At 54.0% G+C, this 19,649-nt stretch overlaps 1 protein-coding gene across 5 annotated transcripts; it reads left to right on the top strand.

The window, feature by feature from the left end:
* Nucleotides 1-940: 940 nt before the first annotated feature.
* Nucleotides 941-19,260, top strand: TPD52L2 (TPD52 like 2). Of its 5 annotated transcripts, none has more exons than XM_081097359.1 (9): nt 941-1,100; nt 4,043-4,188; nt 6,374-6,522; nt 7,404-7,463; nt 11,016-11,117; nt 14,419-14,445; nt 15,803-15,844; nt 16,955-17,003; nt 17,141-19,260. In XM_081097359.1, exons 1-9 carry the CDS (start codon nt 1,082-1,084, stop codon nt 17,144-17,146), a joined length of 600 nt encoding a protein of 199 aa, XP_080953485.1. In that variant the 5' UTR covers nt 941-1,081; the 3' UTR covers nt 17,147-19,260. The 5 variants fall into 5 exon arrangements, with proteins under 5 accessions (XP_080953485.1, XP_080953484.1, XP_080953486.1 ...); XM_081097356.1 differs by having other exon boundaries at nt 947-1,100; nt 17,507-19,260; XM_081097357.1 differs by lacking the exon at nt 7,404-7,463 and having other exon boundaries at nt 945-1,100; nt 17,507-19,260.
* Nucleotides 19,261-19,649: the final 389 nt, after the last annotated feature.

Raw genomic sequence — 19,649 nt, 5'->3', positions numbered from 1 at the left:
GGAATTAGCTGAAGGAAGTGGCTTCCATGCCTGGGGATCAGAGTGGCTTGGCTGGAAGTGGGGAATACAGTCCTGAAGAGTCAGATCCTAAAGATTTTGAATACCATTTAAGGATTTTGCTTCCAGGGGCGATTAGGAAATGAAGACGGGAAGCGGTGGGGCTTGTCTTTGGGGGACTGGTTGCCTAACGGTTGCATACCTCTCGTTTGAGAAGTTAGGCAAGTTAGACGCTTGTTCCAGAGTCTGCTGGAAGCCCCTCAACTAGCTGAATGATCTTGGCAAGTTACTCCAATCTCAGTTTACTCATCTGTAAAGTGGGAGCGCTCCCCCTGGTTCACCGTGTGCATGTGACAAGCTAAGGACACGGGTGCACAGGGCCGGCGGAGGGCGTGCACGACGCTTGGTGAAGGCGGCAGCGTTTGCAGGGCAAGAGGACATATCACAGTCACGCCTTTTTCTGCTCAACTCCCATACCCCGCCCCCCCCCCCAAAAAAAAAATCCCCGTAAATGTGCGCACTAAAAATGAATAACAGACCGGGGACAAGGCTAACCCCAGTCAGGAGATCGGGCCTCGGAGGGATCGCAAGCGGTCTGAGTCGGATCCGCCAAGCTCTGGCGTTCTTAGGCAGCGGGAGGCACCCTCGAAACCTCCCAAGGGCCCGTGGGAAGGTTTCCCGTGGCGCCATGTTGGCTAGTCTCCCCACGTCCCACCTTCCCCGGGCTCCTCCCGACCGTTCTACCTGGCGTCTCACTGGTGGAGTTGACCTGGGAGGGATTTCCTCAGAACCCGGCTCCCTTCCTGCTTCGCTCGCAGCCTTAGCCAATCAGGTTGGAGTAGATGAACAGAAACAGGACAAGACAAAGCTCTTATTGGACAGCGCTGGTGGGGGCGGGACGAAAGCGAAGCACGCGTCAAAGCGGAAGTGGGCCGACGCATCGTTGATTACGTAATGCCACGGCGGCTGTAGTGGTTCCGCTGGCTGGTGTGTGCGCGGCGAGCGACTCCCAGCGCGGCCGGCTCGGCTCCTACATCCGAGATCCCCGCCGCGACTCCAGCTGTGGCTGGGCCGCCGTCTGAGCATGGACTCTGCTGGCCAAGGTACTGTGGGCCCGGCGCCTCCGCCGCCTACGGGCCCGACCGGCCCACGCCCCACCCTTCCCCGGGTCGGGTCTCGCACTCTCGGTGCTCTCCTCCGCCGCCCTCCCCGCGGTCCCTCTCGGCTCCCGGGCGCCCGACCGCGATGCTCTCCCGATCTTCCGAGGGTCGCGGCGTGTGTACGCCTCTCCCAGCTTGGACCGCCGCGAGGACGGGTTCCCAGGCACCTTCCCTGGTCCCCAGAGTTTCGGGCATCCTCGTTCCAGGCAGCTCTCCTTACAACCCCGCCGACGCCCGCCGGGTCGGCCGTCCCTGGTCCCTGAGCTGGGCCCTCGGAGTCACTCCACCGAGGCCTGGGCCGAGCGGTGTGCGCGGCTCCCGGGGAGGGGAGGGGACACCGTCCTGGCCTTCGGCGCAGCGCCCCTTGGACGACCACGCTCTCGGAGCCCAGCCTACCTAGAGGTGGTGCGGGGAGGGCGGTGCAGCGAGTCAGGGCACCCCGGTTTACCTGACCTGTTTCCAGAGAGACCCCCTCAGACCAGCTTGAGATGGCCGCTGGAGGTTAAATCTTGAGAAGGCGGTAACCAGTTGGTCTCCCATTACGGTTCTCTAGCGAGGGGATGCTCCATTTCTGTTTACATAACTAACTACGCTGGCTAATTGCAGGGTGCTCTTCTACTGGTTGACTTTATCAGCATACGAATTAGACATTACGATTTCTGGATTCTGATACTGTTCTGTAGGTTTTCCTACTTATGACGTCTGTTTACAAAATAGTTGAGCGTCAGAAGTTAAGCATCACAAGCACTGGGTTCTGATCATGAGAATGACAGGCATTCACTGAGCACCTACTGTGGGCCAAACACCATACTAAGCCTGCTTCTCAAATGATCTTTTTCCGTTTTCAGAGTAGCCCTTTGAGATTGGTGCTGGCATTGCACCCATCTGCAGAGGGTTATGCAGGCTTAGAGAGCTGGGGCTCGCCTAGGGTGAAGGACCCCCCACCCACTGTGGCTCCAGCCCCAAGCTTGTTCTCTGTGCTGGCATGTTCCGTGGGTGCCCAGTTTCTACCTTGGGATGGGGGATTGACTTCCATGGGATCAAATTTTAGCTTTATTGCCAGAAACTGTCCAAGGGCGTTCATTTTTTTTTTTTAATATAAGAGAAAAATTTTGGAAATTTTAAGGCATTTACTGAATTTGAGTAGTGTCAGTATAGTGGATACAATGATGAAGTAAAATTATGTAGGTTGATACCAGTTAAAATTCAGAATCTGTTGATTTAAAAGTGGATATGCTTTGTTTTGTAAATATCTATTGAGTACCAAGGAAGAGCCCAGCTGGAGCTGTGTGGGTGGGCATGTGAAGGGAACAGGACAGCTGGCTAAGTGGAGCATCTTTGATTTTAAGTGCATTCCATCTAATTTTAGCAGACACTGGCGTTTCTACAGTAGACAAAACACTTTTACTTCTCTCTAAACTTCATGCTTTTTAAAAATATTTATGCGTTTTTATTGATTTTTAGAGATAATGGAAGGGATATAGAGATAGAAACATCAGTGGGAGAGGAACATCATCCATCGGCTGCCTCCTTCCTGCACACCGCCTACTGGAGATCGAGCCTGCAACCCAGGCATGTGCCCTGACCAAAATTGAACCATGACCTTCTGGTTCATAGGTTGACGCTGAGCCATGCAAGCCAGGCAATTTCATTTACTTTTATTTTGTTATTCTTGTTTTTTTAAATATTTTTAAAATATTTTTTAATTGATTTCAGAGAGGAAGGGAGAGGGAGAGAAAGAAAGAAACATCAATGATGAGAGAGAATCACTGATTGACTGCCTCCTGCATGCCCTTTACTGAGGATGGAGCCCACAACCTGGGCGTGTGCTCTTGACCACAATTGAACCTGGGACCTTCAGTTCTCAGGCCAACACTCTATCCACTAAGCCAAACTGGCTAGGGCTAAAATATTTTTATTGATTTTAGAGAGGAAGGGAGAGAGAGATAGAAACCTCAATGATGAGAGAATCATCAATCGGCTGCCTCCTACACACACCACACGGATCAAGCCCGCAACCTGGGCATGTGCCCGGACCTGGAATTGAACCATGACCTCCTCGTTCATAGGTTGACACTCAACTACTGAGCCATGCTGGTCGGGCTCTTTTACTCTTAAAGGTGTAAGACACCAGACAAAGGCTGTTTCTTCACAGTGTGGTGTTCAAAGGGAAGATGTTCTCAGTGCTGATGGTATAAAAGTACTAAATGACAGTCATGTGGTCAGAGTAGGAAAGAACTAAAGTAGATCTCCTTTTCCTTGTGTGATATCTTGTAAACTTTCAGTGCAGACAGGAAGATGCACGTAATAAGGAAAAATAGTGGCTGCAGAAATTTGAACCTGATCTGGGCGTAGCGGAGGAGTGTGGAGGCATGCTATGGGTCCTTGCTGAGGGGTGAGGTCCAGTGTGAACGAAGGGCATTTCTGTGCTGCCGACGCCCTGCAGGGCTAGACAACTGACATGTGCTCCTTGCATGTAATTGTAGCATGGGCTCTGGCAGCTCAGTTGCTTAGAAAGGGGCGCTTGTGTTTACAGCCGTATTGTGTTCTTTTCCTCTAAAAATGGCAGATCTGTTAGATTGGGCTGCCTTATAGCAAAGTGCTCTGCTTTGGAGATAGTGTTCTCGCAGGGGAAGCAGGGGAAGGGTATGGCTGCCTTGCACCAGCGTTTCCAGGCCCTGAAGCAGCATCTGGGTGGTCTGGGGTGTGGCTGCCCTCAGGCAGATGGACCAAACTATCTTCACAAAACCTTTCAGAGAAGAGGCATTGTTAGTGTCCAGTCCTCCCCCGCCACCTGTCCTTTCACCCTTTCTTTCTCCTCTGTCCCATGGACTTCTCCATAACTTCTTACTTGGCACTTTCTGGCCTTGTTTTGTCTCTGGCAGATATCAACCTGAATTCTCCTAACAAAGGTCTGTTGTCCGACTCCATGACGGATGTCCCTGTTGACACGGCAGTGGCTGCCCAGACGCCTGCTGTCGAGGGTCTGACGGAAGCTGAGGAGGAGGAGTTGAGGGCTGAGCTCATGAAGGTTCTGTGTCTTGGTGGGCTGGCCTGTGGTACCATGAGTCGAGGCCCCCTTAGGCCAATGAGGGCAGAGTGCTGGCTGTGCCCCGGAGAAATGGGGTTATCCTGAGGCCCCACAGACACTGCTCTTTGGGGCCCCGGCTTGTATGTACCCAGCCCCTCATGGGTGCTCCAGGGGGAGAATGTCCACACAGGGGCAGCTGCTCTGAGCACACCACCCACGGGGAGTTTCTCTGTTGGAGTTAACACAGCCGTGGGCAAAGTACGACCAGCGGGCTGGATCCGCCCGTTTGAAATGAATAAAACTAAAAAAAAAAAAGACCGTACCCTTTTATGTAATGATGTTTACTTTGAATTTATATTAGTTCACACAAACACTCCATCCATGCTTTTGTTCCGTCCCTCCGGTCCAGTTTAAGAACCCATTGTGGCCCTCGAGTCAAAAAGTTTGCCCACCCCTGAGTTAACACCTGACATTTTCAAGACCCCGCCATCTTATTGCCCCTGGATCTTAATTTCTCTTTCAAAAACACCTTTTTGTAAAAAGTACTTAATGTGATCTTTTTAAAGTGAGAGTCCCTTAAGAGAAAATCGGAGTTAAGAACAGAAGCCTCTGAGTTTAATTTTTATACCAACTAATAAGAGGGTTTCTTTCCACTGTGTGATGCAGAGCCTGGTAGTGACTCAGTTGATATTCCAGAGTCTGGGGAGATGGTCTTGTTAATATCTGACCGTTTTTGTCACAGGCCTCTGCTATGTCTCCAGAGACAAGCCCCATCTTAATACATCCCCAGCCCAGTCCTAGGTCTGAACAAAGCTAGTTGTACAGACCAATCTCAGCCCCAGGACCAGGTTTCAGATCACAGGAAAGCATGTGGCTGTTTCTGAATTGAACAGCGATTAAGAGAGAAGCAGTAAGAAGTCCAAGGACATGTATGTTTTGTATTTTACTTCAAATATGTTGGTATTGAGACTAAAGCCACCAGGTCTTTTTCAGAGTTGGATCGCAGAGTGGAGTCACTCTTGTGTCACTTAAAACTTTCAACTTTCATGTTCCCAGGACAACGTGACCATGTGCCCCAGAGCCCTGTCAGTCATTGCACCAGGAGTGGAGTCTTCTGGTCACTGGTTGTACCTGACTGAGTGACTGGTAATAGTTTGGCCTTAGATGATACTGTGTTTGTAAATTATTTCTTGTTTCAACTATTTTCTAAAGCAGAATATAGGGATATTCAGGGCTCTACACTGTTTTTAGTGCCTTAATCTAAACAAGCACTTTTTAAAGAAAGGGGCTTTTTTAGAATAGCTGTTCATATAGGAGCTGGAAGTGCTGTGAGAACTCTAGTAAGGTTCTAATGGATGCTTCCTTCTCGTGTCACTTATTCTTTCTTTTTTTAGAAAATACTTTTATTGAATGTTTAGAGAGAGGAAGGGAGAGTGAGAGACAAAGAGAAACATCGATGTGAGAGCACAACATTGATCGGCTGCCTCCTGCACAACCCCCACTGGGGATTAAGCCCACAATCTGGGCATGTGCCCTGACTGGGAATTGAACCAGCAGCCTCTCAGTGGATGGGACGACGCCCAACCGAGCCACACTGGCCAGGGCTTTTTTTTTTGAGACCTGAGGAGGTTCAGGGTTCTCTGTTACTCAACTCAAATTACCTTAAACACAAAGGCGAATTTACTTTTGGCTTATGTAACGGGCTTTTGCCAAGGCCTGCAGCTGACCTCAGGAGCGCAGATGTTGTGATGGGGCCAGTTCATGTCACCTGGGTTTCTGGCCATCTGTCTGCTCTGCTTCCTTCCTGCTGCATAAGGAACCCCCCCCCGTAGATGGGGCTGGCTGCCAGATGTTCCAGCCTCTGCTGTCCAAGCCCAGAGGCAAGGCCCAGAGGAAAGAGGGCCTCCCTCCTCTGACCCTGTGCCCAGCCTGGGGCAGAGCTCCGGAAGGCCTTGCTCAGTCTCCCCCCGGTCAGCATGGTGATCGGCAGCCCCAGCAGAGCCACTTGGCTTGGGGGTGAGACAGTTCTGCAGAAGAAGTTGTGTTGGTACCAGATTTCTGAGATGTATGTTTCTGTAAGGGGACAGTTCTTAGATAACTGAGGAACCTCACATCGCATTGTATGAGGATGTCAGTCACTTCCTCTGGTAGTATAGCTAATCATGTCAACTTCGTGCTTATGCAGGTAGAAGAGGAAATTGTCACCCTGCGCCAGGTCCTGGCGGCCAAGGAGAGGCGCTGCGGAGAGCTGAGGAGGAAGCTGGGCCCCTCTGCTTCGGAGGGCCTGAGGCAGAGCCTGTCCAGGAGCTGGCGCGACGTGCAGGTCTCGAGCGCGTAGGTGCCTGCTCTGCGGCAGGGCGCCCTGGTGGTTGGAGAGCGAGCACAGCGTGGTGCCTCTGTCCTGTCGACGGGGTGTTAGTCCTGAGGACGAGGTGCCTCCCAGGAATGGGGACCAAATGTGCCTGTTTGGAAGCAGCCAGCCAGGGGCCTTGCCACCTTGACCTAGCAATTGTCCTCCCACTTACTCTGCTCAGTCAGATGTTTTGTAAAAGGTGGATGGACACACAGCTAATTGTCCAAGTGGAAATCGACAAGAATATGTTTCGGGTCCAAATTTGAGAGCACACTAATGAGGTCCTTGATGAGACTGACTTTGCTGTGGTCCCCAGAGCTGAGCGTCTGCTCGAGTGGACGTGACTCCTCATGACGGGTGTGATCACAAACGTTCCGCTCTGACCTTGGGCAGGGCAGCTACGTGGCTCCTCTGAAATGTATCCTCCAGGGTGGGGGTGAGGAGTGTCTCCCACTGTCTGAAAGGCCTGTCCCCACAGGCAGAGTCACTTCATAAATCTCACCTGGAAAAACCCCGTTTCTGTCTTAGGAAAGCATAGCTTCTGAGCCTCAAAGGGTGACTGCCACAAGTGTTTTGGGGCCACAGGCTGCCCTTCCTGCCCTCACAGCAGTGTTCCCCAAGAGCCATCGTAACATTGAATGACCCTTGGCCTGATGGGAAAGAACTGGTTTGTTCTGTCGCCTCCCCTGCCCCCACCAGGGTGGCATAGCAGGGTGCTAAGCAGAAGCAGCCCTGTCCTCTGGTCGCAGACGTTCTGTGCTCCTGCCAGTCAGTTCTCCATTGGCCCTGGAATTTCACTTGCAGTTTGAAACCTGAGTTGAAAGTTTTTCTAAACAATTCACCATAGACTTTCTGTTTTTAGCTATGTGAAAACTTCTGAGAAACTTGGAGAGTGGAATGAGAGAATGACCCAGTCGGACCTGTGAGTGCCTTTGCCATCAGCACCTCCCTCCCCTCTCCTGCCAACTCACCTTTCAGGGGCAAGCAGGCTGTGTGTGCTGGGCACACACCTAGTTGTGTTTCCTGGCTATTTCATATCGTTTTTTCCCTCTTCCACACGAATGGAACGACCCTCACACTGTGGCCACCAGACCCCACAGAGGAGTCTGCCGGCACCGTCCCTGAGGAGGAGCCCGGGCTGGCGGCAGCCTCGCCCTCAGAGACCCCTCAGCGTTCCAGGGGGCGCGTGGCCGGGTGCCGTCTGCACCACATGGATGGGGGCTCTTTGTTTCTGTCCTTCCTTCTCCTGCAGACCCGGCTCCAGCTGCTGGGGTCTGTGGAGCTTCCCTCGTACGTAATGTTCTTCAAGTCAGGGTTGGTGCAGACCGTGCCTGTGGGACCCTGAAGGAGTCCCCTTGGTCCGAGAGGCACCAAGCTGTCAGCCACACAGAACGAACAATGCAGAATACAGAGCAGAGCTCTGGCTGAGAACCACGGTGCTGCTCTGCTGAGATCCTTCAACGAGAGAGGAGAACGTCATCAGATCATAGCTCTTTAAGCCAAGGGGGCAGTGTTTAGGAATGTCGTTCTCTGATACTCTGTCTTGTTCAGAAGGAAGTACTGTCATGGTTGCCAGCAGAAAGCCCGTTAGTGTTGGGCTGAAAGAAAACAGTTGCTACCCAGCCTCTCCTGGGGTGCCTGGGACCCCAGGTAAGGTAGCTACACATGAAGCCTCTGCAGCCTGGTGTGCTCAGGGGGCTCTGACTATCCCTGTTTTCTGCTGTTTGTGCAGTTTGGTAGACAGCTGGTTGTGGCAGTGGGTGTTGTAGCAGCGTGGCAGTATTCGGTGATTCAGTGGCTGTCGCCAGACCTTTCGCAGTGCAGACTTTATCAGGAAATAGCCTTTGGAGACTTCGGTGCTGCTCTGTAAAACCAGCCAACACACTGTTTCCAATAACTACAACTCTCACTCCCAGGAGAGGAGCCCGTGGCTCTGGGTGTGGACATGTGTGGCCAGCAGCATAGCCTTTTCATGCATTTCAGCAGGCAGTGGCTGTGCCCCCGGAGTTTCGCACTAGTTCTGCTGGGAAAGTTGTCAGATGCTTCCAGGCTGAATGCATTTCTGCAGTGACTGCCCAGGAAGGCCACAAGCCCCGGGGTGGGGTGGCCGTCTCGGGGGGAAGGAGCCCAGGGGTGCTTGGCCAGAGCCCCCAGGTGTCACTGCAAGATAGCTGGCCCGGTGTCTGAAAGGCAACCGCATTGGGGTGAGCCCGTCTCCCCGACTGTGGGTCTGCAAGTCCTGCTCATGGAACCGTGCTGGAAGGAAGCAGTTTAGGTGCTACTGATCTTCTGTCAGCCAACTCCTCCCCCTCTTTTTTAACATTTTTATTGATTTCAGAGAGGAAGAGAGAGGGAGAGATAGAAACATCAATGATAAGAGAGAATCATTAATTGGCTGCCTCCTGCACCCATGTGCCCTGACTGGGAATCGAACCGTGACCTCCTGAGCCATGCCTGCCGGGCCCTTCCTTAAAAATATTTTTTTTATTGATTTCAGAGAGGAAGGAAGAGAGAGAGAGAGAGACACATCATTGATGAGAGAGAATCATTGATTGGCTGCCTTCTGCACACCCCACACTGGGGATCGAGCCTGCAACCCAGGCATGTGCCCTGACCAGGAATCAAACCGTGACCTGGTTCATAGGTCGACTCTCAACCACTGAGTTGAGCCGGCTGGGCCATTGGGTTCTTTTTATAGGTAGGTCTTAGCTAACACCGTACTGAGAGGGCCCCAGGTGAATTCCGTAGTCACAAGTTAACTCGGTATTGTCACTGTATTGAGTTTTTTGATTGCAGGTGACAGAGAGCACAGCTAAAGGCTGTCAGTCTAAGGGTGTGGAGGTCTTGCCTGTCGAGAAGCCCCTGTTCCAGGCCCACCGACCAGGGCTCCCACGGAGCACTGGGGACCTTCCATTCTCCCACAGGGGCTTTGTTCTCAGCTCCTCCTCTTTGGTGTGAGTGGCTCCCAGCAACAAGGTGGCCCACTGTGGGTCTCCTCGGACTCTTGCTGTGGCCAGGAGCGGGGATCTCTGGCCGGCCAGACCTGAACTACCTGCCCACCCTTGTTGGGGGTGGGATAGCCTCCAAGGGAAGGTGCCCCAGAGGAGGCTGGTATTTTTCGGGATTCTACTCCATGTTTTCCTAAAAGGTGGAAGTGATTCCCAAAGTGGTGCTAGCCAGGATGCATAGACTAGCGTGCAAACATGGTGGGGGCTGACTTACCTGGATACAGACTCTGGCTCTGCCCCCAGGCCTGTCCCATTGGTCTCTGATGGGGTGGTGCCCTTGGAGTCGCCCACAGAATGCCCTCTTCATCACCAAGGACTCAAGGCGCAGGCCCACGCTTTTCTCTTGGGCTTCACTTTCCCAGCTTGGCCTCATGAGCACAAATAGAGATTCTGTAAGGCTCTTTATTTTTTACTAGAGGCCCGGTACATGAATTCGTGCACTGGTGGGGTCCCTCGGTGTGGCCTGCAGAGATTGGGCTCCAGCTCGCACCCCCAGCCTTGCAGCCCCGCAGCCATTCCTGGCACCCCGCTTTGGCCTGGCACTGCCCCCTCACCTGCTCCACCATCCCGCTGTGGTCCTGCTTTTGTCGGGACCCATGGGGCCAGCAGCGCCTCCACTGCCAACACCACGTTGCTGATGCTCGCCATGTTCCATGCTGCCCCCGTGGTGGTTAGTGCATGTCATAGCAAGCGGTCAAATGACTGCCCGAGGGAACAGTTTGCACATTAGGCTTTTATTATATGGGATTTTTTATTTTTTAAAATATTTTTATTGATTTCAGAGAGGAAGGGAGAGGGTGAGAGAGAGAAACATCAAAATGGGAGAGAATCATGGGTCGATTGCCTCCTGCACGCCCCACACTGGGGATTGAGCCTGCAACCTGGGCATGCGCTCTGAGCAGAATTGAACCCGGGACCCTTCAGTCCACAGGCTCTATCTATTGAGCCAAACCATCCAGGCCAGGCTCTTCTTTAAATCCCCTGCTTGAGACTGTTTGCTTCAGCACAGCCCAGGGTGGTGACATTGTCCTCCGCATTCGCTGTTCCGGGAAAGGCTGGGCTGAGGCTGTCTTCTGAATTTGTAAAGAAGTTGTGTGTCCTTCATCCCCTTGCACCTGGGCTTTTCTGAGTGCCTGTGGTTCTGGTGCAGAAGTCTGTTTCTTGCAGATAATCTATTAACTCTTTTGAAATGAAAGCACTTCCTTAGGTGAGCCTTGGGTTGGGGGTGCTTGGGCAGGCACTATGAGTTGTGCCCCAAAGAAGCTCTCGAGCCATTCCTCCACTGGCTGTGCTGTGGGGGGTTGCTTTCCCGCCTGCCATAAGTGCTTCTTCGCCTTGGTTGCCAGTCTTGCTGGACCCTGAGGCAGGTCTTGGTGTGGGTGGCAGCTCCAGGCAAAGATGCTGTCAGGTTCGAGGGTGGTGGCTGCCCCTTGTGTTTGGTTGGGTAACTGTGCTTCTTCCTCCAGCTACAAGAGGACTCAGGAGACTCTCTCTCAGGCGGGACAGAAGACTTCAGCTGCCCTGTCCACTGTGGGCTCTGCCATCAGCAGGAAACTCGGGGACATGAGGTAAGAGACCCCTCTGCCCCAGCCTCTCCACCCTGAGGCCTGGACTGGTCAGCTGAGGTTTTTGGGATTTTAGATCTCTTAGAGGTTCTGTGGGGAGCCTGCTGAGCCCCAGGGCTCAGGTGCACATACCTCAGCGGCTGCCCAGCAACCACAGGTGTGGCCACGCCAGCCCCCAACGAGTCGATTCATGGACCTTCGTTTGCAGCGTGTGTCTGCTCCCGTTGGCGGCCTCTTTGCCGTTTTGCATTGCTCAGGGCCGGTGGTCACTGTGCCATTGGCTAACTTCTGATGCTTGGGTTGGGTGAAGGCTGGTGCTTCTCTTGGAAGTTCCATGGAGAGAGAATGACTACAGCCTAGAGGTCAGCACCGGGGTGGGCGCCAGGACACGTCCAGGACAAGCTCGGTGTCTCCTCAGAGTGTGTGCCTAGGTCTCAGACGGTGTGGCCACTGGCCAGGGCCCCAACATAATGTTCTCTTGAGGCTGACCAGACCCTCATAGCCACCAAAGGTGCTCCTTGTATAGGACCTGGGGGCCAGGGAGTGCCGAGTGGCTCGGGCACTTGGTGACTACCGGGCAGCACCCGCCCCCAGCCTGCTGGCTGTTCCCTCTGCCTCCTGATCTGGCCCTAGGAGCCAGAGGCCAGGGTGTGAATTCTGGCTCGGCCCTTGGCAAGGCCTCTCATTAGGAGTTATTAGGACAAGATATGCATCACTGAGTCATGGGGGGAAGTGCGTGTCACCGCCAGTGCTCTTGGTCTGACCCCACACTTGGGATCGGGCCCCTCACTTCTTCGTTTCAGAGAATGCCCCCCCCCCCCCCCCGTAGCCCCCATCCCATCCTGAGAGAATCACTGGGTGTTGTTGCCCATGGGTTTGGTGTGTTGAGTGTGGTGTTGGCGGTCCACCACACTCTGACCCTCACCTCTACCTGCTTGAGTTAGGCATTTCCCCGGCTCACAGGCCTGGCAGTTGCCAGTTAGCAAGAGGTGAAGACAGATTCTAACAACCCTGAGCGCCCAGCCCAGCAGAGGACGGCTTATGCCAGAGCCCTGCTCACTTTTCTTGTTTGTTTTTGTTAGTCCTCACCCCAGGATGTTTTTCCCCATTGGTTTTTAGGGAGAGTGGGAGGGAGGGAGGGAGAGAGAAACATTGATGTGAAAGAGACACATTGATTGGTTGCCTCCCACACACACCCCAACTGCAGGGCCGGGGATTGAACCTGCAACCCAGGTATGTGCCTTTGATCAGGAATCAAACCTGCAACCCTTGGGCATCAGGCTGACATTCTATCCACTGAGTCACGCTAGCCAGAGCCCTGCTCACCTTTTATTTCTGTTTGTTTGATATAATAGTCCTTTCCCAACTTAATTTTGAAAAATGTCAAACTTCTGGAGAAGCTAAATAACTGTAGGCAGTCTGTGTGTTTCTCCTGTGCCTGAGGACTGCGCCTTCCCACGCTGGGGTTCTGGCTGCTTCCTAGGTAGTGGGGTCCCTGTGGTTTGATGCCCTATGATGCATGCCTTGCCCACCGTGGCTGTGATTTGGGCTCAGGAGGACTCCCCTGCTTCGGCTCTGCGCTGTCAGCAAGGAGGGTCTGTGGGGATTGCTCCCATAGGCTTCACACTGAGCTGCTAGTACTCGACTGGGTATGTTCCTGTAGGGAGACCCGTTTGAGATGAGGTGGGACGCCGGCACTGCTGCATTCTGGGGTGCCTGCTTTGGCCACCTGAGCCGTGCTGTGGTGAGCCCGGTGAGGGAATGTTTGTGCCCCTGGTGGCCTGGCTGCACCCCCAGGGCCTGCCGAGGGGCGGGCCCTCCCAGCCCTGGAACGAGCGGTGGGCAGGTCTGTCCGTGCTTTCCTCACGTGTGGGTGTGGTCACAGCATTGAGGGAGAGTAGGCGCTGCTGCCTGCGTGCGCCTCCGCTGGCTTGTGCTCCTCTCCTCTCCCTGTGAGTGTGTTCAGGGCGTCCTGGGGCGGCATCCGTGGGGAGGGCAGGGCTGCTTCCATGGGCAGCGCTGCTCTGGGAGGACTGGCGTGTCCCTTTGTCTGCTCAGAGAACTGGGATTTGCCGCTAACTTGTGGCGTGGCCGCAGTGAACAGGCTTCTTGTCGCAGTGACACCGGATGGCTCTGCGCGGGGCCTCCTTCCCTGTACCTGCCGTCTGTGCAGTCTGAGCATGCGCTGTGTGTGCCTGGGCCGGCGGGGGCAGCCGGGTTGAGTTTAAGGTGCCTGGAGGGATTGACCTGTTTGCTGGTGTGTCTCACCCTGTGTTCCATGGTGCTGTGAGCACTGACCCTCAGGGTTTTTGACGTGTCCCTGTTGTCTCCCTATGTGGTCTCAGGTGGTTGAGGCTGAGGCCCATTAACTTCCCCAGTTTAGAGGTTGAGGTTGTAAGTTCACCACTTATTGAATGAAAGTCAGGTTCAGAGGTTTGCACCATGAGTTTGGGGCTAGGTGATCCCTCACGGGCCACTGCATTGAGATGTTCGGGGCCAGGTACCCCAGGAAGCTGCCCTGTGCTGGAGTCCACGGTGCACCTGGCCAGGCCTGAGACACCTTTGCATGCCCTGGGGTGTGAGGTGTGGTGGTGGGAAAGGGGACTGGATTTAGGTCAGGGGTCAGGTCTCCACCTTTTCTGACACCAGCTCTCCACCCACAGAGAGGAGCTGGCCCTGCTGCCCACTGAGTGGTAGGGACACATCAGGCCCTGTGACTGCACATGTGTTGCTTCCAAAACGACTTCCATGTTGGGGCAGCCTCCAGAGTGGAGGCGGCGGCCATGTCCTTCCTGTGCCCCATCTGTGGGCCCTGCTCATTTCTGACCCTGCTCAGGCTTCCGTGATCTATGGTGATGGACCCAGAGTGCGGAGGACGCCGCCCGCGGGTGCCCAAGGCCTGTTGCCGTGTGTGCTGGTTTGTGCGTGTGCAGTGTCAGCCGAGCACGGTGGGCTCGGCTCCAGGTGGCGGAACTCAGCGGGGTCATCTCACACGTTTGCACTGCTCCACTCCTTGGGGCTTTTTCCTTCCAGCCTCTAAATGGGTACAGGCACGTGGGTCCCCCGTACGTGATCGCATCCAGGAAGGCAGAGCCATGGGCTGGGAAGTTTGCAGCGTGTGCGTGAGAGAGCAGCAGCCTCCTGGAGCCGGTGCTCGGGAGCCTGGAGGTGGGCGGGGCGCTTGTCTGTCCTACCTGTGGGTGTCCAGGCCAGAGGGGGCTCTAGAGCTGAGTAGAGGGTGGGGCGGGCATTGACCTCCCTTCCTAACATTCGTTTCTTCTTTCTTCCTGCTGCCATCTGTCAGGGCGCGTCCTTTCTCACAGTCCTTTAGGTAAGACTGACGCTAGACACCCTGTGCACAGCTTCTCTGCTTCAGGGCAAGTGGGCTCTGTCAGCCTGTGGGAGGCTGTGCTGGACGAAGGTGGCGAGGGGCCGGGAACTGCCCAGTGCGGCCCCTGTCCAGCACAGTGAGGCTTCTCGAGCTGTGGTCCCTGAGGGTCATCACTGGCCATATGGTTGGTGCAGGGACGCCTCCCAACAAAGACGTGTTCATATCTGGGCACTGTTGCTGGCCTACTCCAACCAACCCGCGGAGTGTGTCCGTCTAAGTCCTTTGTGCGTCATTGTTGTCCCTCCCCCAGCCCCCCTCCCCCACATTTTAGTCCTGTTCACATGGGAGGGTTGTGCTGACCTTGGGCTGTCGTGCTTTCTGCATCTTGTTTCCCTTGTGTGTTTGTTTATAAATATCAGAGAGAGGAAGGGAGAGAGAAACATCAATGATGAGAGAGAACCATCTATCATCTCCTTCATGCCCCCTACTGGGGATCGAGCTTGCAACCTGGGCCTGTGCCTGACTGGGTGGGAATTGAACCACCGGCCTCTTGGTTCATGGGTTGATGCTCAACCACAGAGGCACGCTGACCGGGCGAGTTTCCCTCGTTTATGACTCGAGAGCTCTCTCTGCACCAGCGTAACATAAGCCCAGTTCAGTGTTTTCGACATCGCTCTAGGTGCCACCAGCACTCTGAAGTCACACATTCTTCTGGACCCCAAATTCAGAACTATCTGTGATTTTTTTATTTTTTATTTTTTTATTTTATTGATTTTTTACAGAGGAAGGGAGAGAGCTAGAGAGCTAGAAACATCGATGAGAGAGAGAAACATCGATCAGCTGCCTCCTGCACATCTCCTACTGGGGATGTGCTCGCAACCCAGGTACATGCCCTTGACCGGAATCGAACCTGGGACCCTTCAGTCCGCAGGCCGATGCTCTATCCACTGAGCCAAACCGGTTTCGGCCTATCTGTGATTTTAAGTGCTTTTTACTTGAAGCACTTGGACTTGGTTGTTTCTCTTTTCTAAAGTCTTTTAACTTGCTGTGAAGTCAAGTAAGGACATCTGACACCGTTTGTACCAGAGCTTTTCTGCTGCCCCAGGCTGCGGTCTCCAGCAGCAGCGTGCCCCTTAGGGGTGACTTTGGGGTGGGGAGGAGCTATGGGTCCAGGTTTCCTCCAGGTGAGAGGCCTTACAAGGCTTCGTGCTCGTTCCGATTGTGCTGGGGGAGGGGTCCTGCCACCCTATTACAAAGTTGGGTTTCTCCGTGGTCTGGGCTGAGGAACCTGTGAGCGCTGTTCTGTCCTCACCTTAACTCTTGTTTCCTTCTCTGCTTTTGCCATGCTTCCAAGCAGCAGCTACTCCATCCGCCACTCAATAAGTATGCCCGCCATGAGGTAATGTGTGCTCACGCCTGGAGCTCCCAGAGCCGGGTGGGGACGTGGGGAGCAGGCGGCTTCCCAGACCTCTAAACGGATTAGGGTTAGGAAAGACCCCTCCGAGGCCAAAGAACTAGTGGGGTATGCCAAATGGGGCTCCGTCTGGAACTTTCCAGGACTGCCTGCAGGGTTGGGCTAGGGAAGGGCAGAGAGGCTCCAACACCTACCTGGCATCCAAGAGACTACAGGTGTCTCCAAGTCTTTTTTTTTTTTTTCAGAGAGGAAGGAAGAGAGATAGAAACATAAATGATGAGAGAGAATCATGGATCAGCTGCCTTCTGGCACGCTCCCTACTGGGGGGTCAAGCCCACAACCCGGGCATGTGCCCTTGACTGGAATCAAGCCAGGGACCCTTCAGCCTGCAGGCCAACACTCTATCCACTGAGCCAAACCAGCTAGGACTCTCCACGTCTTTTATGAAGAATTTTTATCTGCTTTGTGGCCAGTTTTCTCCTGCTTGCTCTGCAGTGCAGCCTTGGTTCTCAGCAGAGCCCCATCCTTGTTACAAGACTTGCAGCTGCCACACCACAGAGCTGTCTGGGAGTCCTTGATGGGCGGGTGGTCTGCAGAGCCCAGGAGCAGGTGGCTCTGAGCAGTGAGAGGAGCTGGGTCGGACCAGGCCAGCTTGCTTGCTCCTCTAGCCTCCTTACCACCCTCTTGTCCCAGAATGCCTCGTTTGTTTTTTTTCTGGCTTCGTTCTAAGAGAGATGAGTGTGAAACCCCAGCACAGGTGCATTTACCAGTAGGGTGGAGCAGAAACGGGCCCCATGTTCACCCATGTCAAGTCTAGGTCTCACCAGCTGGTGGCATTCAGGTCTCTGTCCCTGTGGCTGGCGAGTGTGGCTGACCTGGTTCTGACCTGGTGCCACCTCTGGAGTGACCTTGGCTGGGTTCTCTGCAGGGGGTGCCCCTCCCCTTCTTCTGTCGGGTCATGTCTTTGCATTGAGACCTCAGGATGTACTCAGGGGTCTTTCTGGAGGACAGCCCTAATCCTGAGGCCCTTCCAGTTCAGGATGCAGCACAGCTGGGGGTTCCTCCTCCTGACTTCTGCTCCCTCTCTCTTTGAAGGAATTCTGCCACCTTCAAGTCGCTTGAAGACCGAGTTGGGACCATAAAGGTAACTACCCGGGTCGTTTGCTTCTCTTGATGGGGTGTGACTTGTCAGGTAGACTGACTTCATCGTTGTAGACTCCCAGGCAGTTGGCAGTTGTGGGAGCTAACACTGAGGCCCTGTTCCTTTCATACTTTCCCCAGAACTAACACTGCGGTGTCACAGCCAGGATGTGACATGGGCACCTCAGGGTAGAGAGCGGTCTCTTCCCACAGACCCTTCACGGTGCCTGCCCTCCGCCTGCCCTGCCCGGCATCCACGGATCTCTTCTCTGTTTCTGTAATTTTGTGATCCAAGGAAGTCCTATGTGGGACTGTTGGTGTGCTGCTCTTGGGACGGGTTCCTGGCGCTCTGCAGCCTGTTGCTGTCAGTGGTGTCTTCTCTCTTGCTAATCAGTGTTCACGGTTTGTGCGCTTGGGTAGAGAATTTGGACATCATAAGTTCCAGGGGCTGCCTGGCGCTGTGGGCTCTGTCTCAGGTTTTCCCTTCTGGTCTTTTCCCGTCTGTAGTCTAAGGTGGTGGGTGGCAGAGAGAATGGCAGTGACAGCTTTCCCTCCCCGACTGAGAGTGGCGACAAGCCCCTGCCCGATCACACGCCCTTCTAAGCCTGAAGCAGCTTTGCCGGCCGCGGAGCCAGTGCAGGTACGCCCTCGCCACAGCAGCCACTGCGCAAGGGAGCACCAGCAGCTGCAGGAGGACATGGAGCGGCTTTGAGGACATTCATGCCATCACATGTAGACGTGGCCCCTGCACACGCATGACTTAGAGAACAGTCTTGTGTACAGATGCTTCACACTAAAGTTGTAGATGCAACCATCACTGTGCCATCCTTCCTGGGGCCAGGAAGTGGGCGGGGCGGGGGCAGAGCCACGTTCCCTTTGGCGATCTTGTTCATCAGAATGTGGAAACCAGGGGAAGAGACAGGTGTAAAGTAGTGGTATTTCTAAACTCCTCCTTCCCTGTGCCACGGAAGGGAGCGTCTTCCAGAAGCCCCATCTGACCCACAGTTTTTATTTCAAAATGCTAACCAAGAAAACTGTCCATTTCCTAGAACCTCCAAAAAGAAACTGTCAGCTGCCTCACTCTTACACTAATGATCTAGCTTTAGCAAAAGCAAATTCTTTATTTTTTAAATGCAGTGGATTTTTCAACATTTAATATTAAGCAAAACAGCTTTAGCCTCATCTTTACAAGATTATTTGTTAGGACTCGAGCTAAAATACAAGCCTTATATCACCTCATGCTTATTTGTTTATAATGTTTTAATATATACTAGTGAGAGTCCTTTAGTGGGTCTGACACTGCCCAGAATTCTGCATCTACCCGAGGGGCTGGATGCCTGCGTTTCAGCAGCGTACTCCCAGTGATGGAATCGCTCTTCTCTCCTCAACAACTCTGGCAGCTCCTGCTGGCCAGCAGGCTCCTGGACCTCAGGGGGTGGGGATAGGAGTGCTGCCACACTGCCCTCATGGGCCAGGCCTGACCAGGCGCAGCTGGCACGTCACTGTCAGTGGCTCCAACTGTGTTTGCTGTTCACATGGCCAGGAAACTCGAGAAGTGCATGGACCCTGCAGGGCGGGGCTGGGCGGGGTGGGTCAGCTGCACCTCTGCTGTTGCATTTTCTTTTTCTTTTTCCCCCCCAATATATTTTATTGATTTTTTACAGAGAGGAAGGGAGAGGGATAGAGAATTAGAAACATCGATGAGAGAGAAACATCGATCAGCTGCCCCCTGCACACCCCCCACTGGGGATGCGCCTGCAACCAACGTACATGCCCCCGACCAGAATCGAACCCGGGACCCCTCAGTCCGCAGGCCGACACTCTATCCACTGAGCCAGACCGGCCAGGGCTCTGCTGTTCCTTTTCTCAGGAGCTACCAGCCGCCTTTCCCATTTTGAAGCTGCCACACCCCAGCAGCCTCACCCAGGGCCCCAGGTGGCGGGTGTGTCTGGAGGGGCAGCTTGTGCCTTCCTGGTTCTTAGTGGCCCAGGCCTGGCCTGCCTGCGTGTGATGGGTGCACCCCCCGGGGAGAAGCCAGCAGCTCAGTGACTGCTTTGGTAGACTGTGCTCTGGGACCTGAGTGTCTGCTGGTCTCCTCAGACACCGGGGGACTGTGGTCCACCTAGTGTTCTTTCTTCATCAGAATCTCAGACTCCTTGTAGGAGGCAGGAGGCAGGGCCACAACTGATTTGTCTTTTCCATAAAATAAATAACGGGTAATTTGCCAATAAAGCATTCCTTCGGGGGGAAATGAACTTAAATTGTGTGGTATGTCTTATTTCATACAGAAAGGTGATGAAAGAGTGGCACAGGAACTAATAGGCATTCCTGTTGTCATGGGCCTGCACCCTAGGGGGCAGGCAGGGAGGAAGTAGGTGATCTCGGATACAAATTGCAAACCTTCTGTGCTATAAAGAAAACTGAGCACCTGAGAACATAAAGAATAAACCTGTGGGTTCTCTGGGGAAGGGGCGTGGAGGCTGAGGGAGAACTAGCCACGGTACAGATTGGGTCCGGACTGAGCTGCAGGAGTTGAACAAGCAGCCAGGATTCGCTCCATGGAAGGAGGTGGCCTGAGAGGAGTGCTGCTTGGGCCCCAAGCACGCAGCTGCAGTTATCAGCTGGTGCTGAGCAAGGCCGCCACACGCAT

Source organism: Myotis nattereri (genome assembly GCF_964212035.1).
Source record: "Myotis nattereri genome assembly, chromosome: 8".
Lineage (NCBI taxonomy): Eukaryota > Metazoa > Chordata > Mammalia > Chiroptera > Vespertilionidae > Myotis > Myotis nattereri.
Note: the sequence above shows the minus strand (reverse complement) of the source record. Positions and strands in the feature narration are given on the sequence as shown.

Excerpts from the sequence above, each read along its gene's own strand:
- TPD52L2 (XM_081097356.1), top strand. Across the intron at positions 7,464-11,015 it reads AGAATGACCCAGTCGGACCT|CTACAAGAGGACTCAGGAGA; the intron begins GTGAGTGCCTTT and ends TTCTTCCTCCAG. Across the intron at positions 17,004-17,506 it reads ACCGAGTTGGGACCATAAAG|TCTAAGGTGGTGGGTGGCAG; the intron begins GTAACTACCCGG and ends TCCCGTCTGTAG.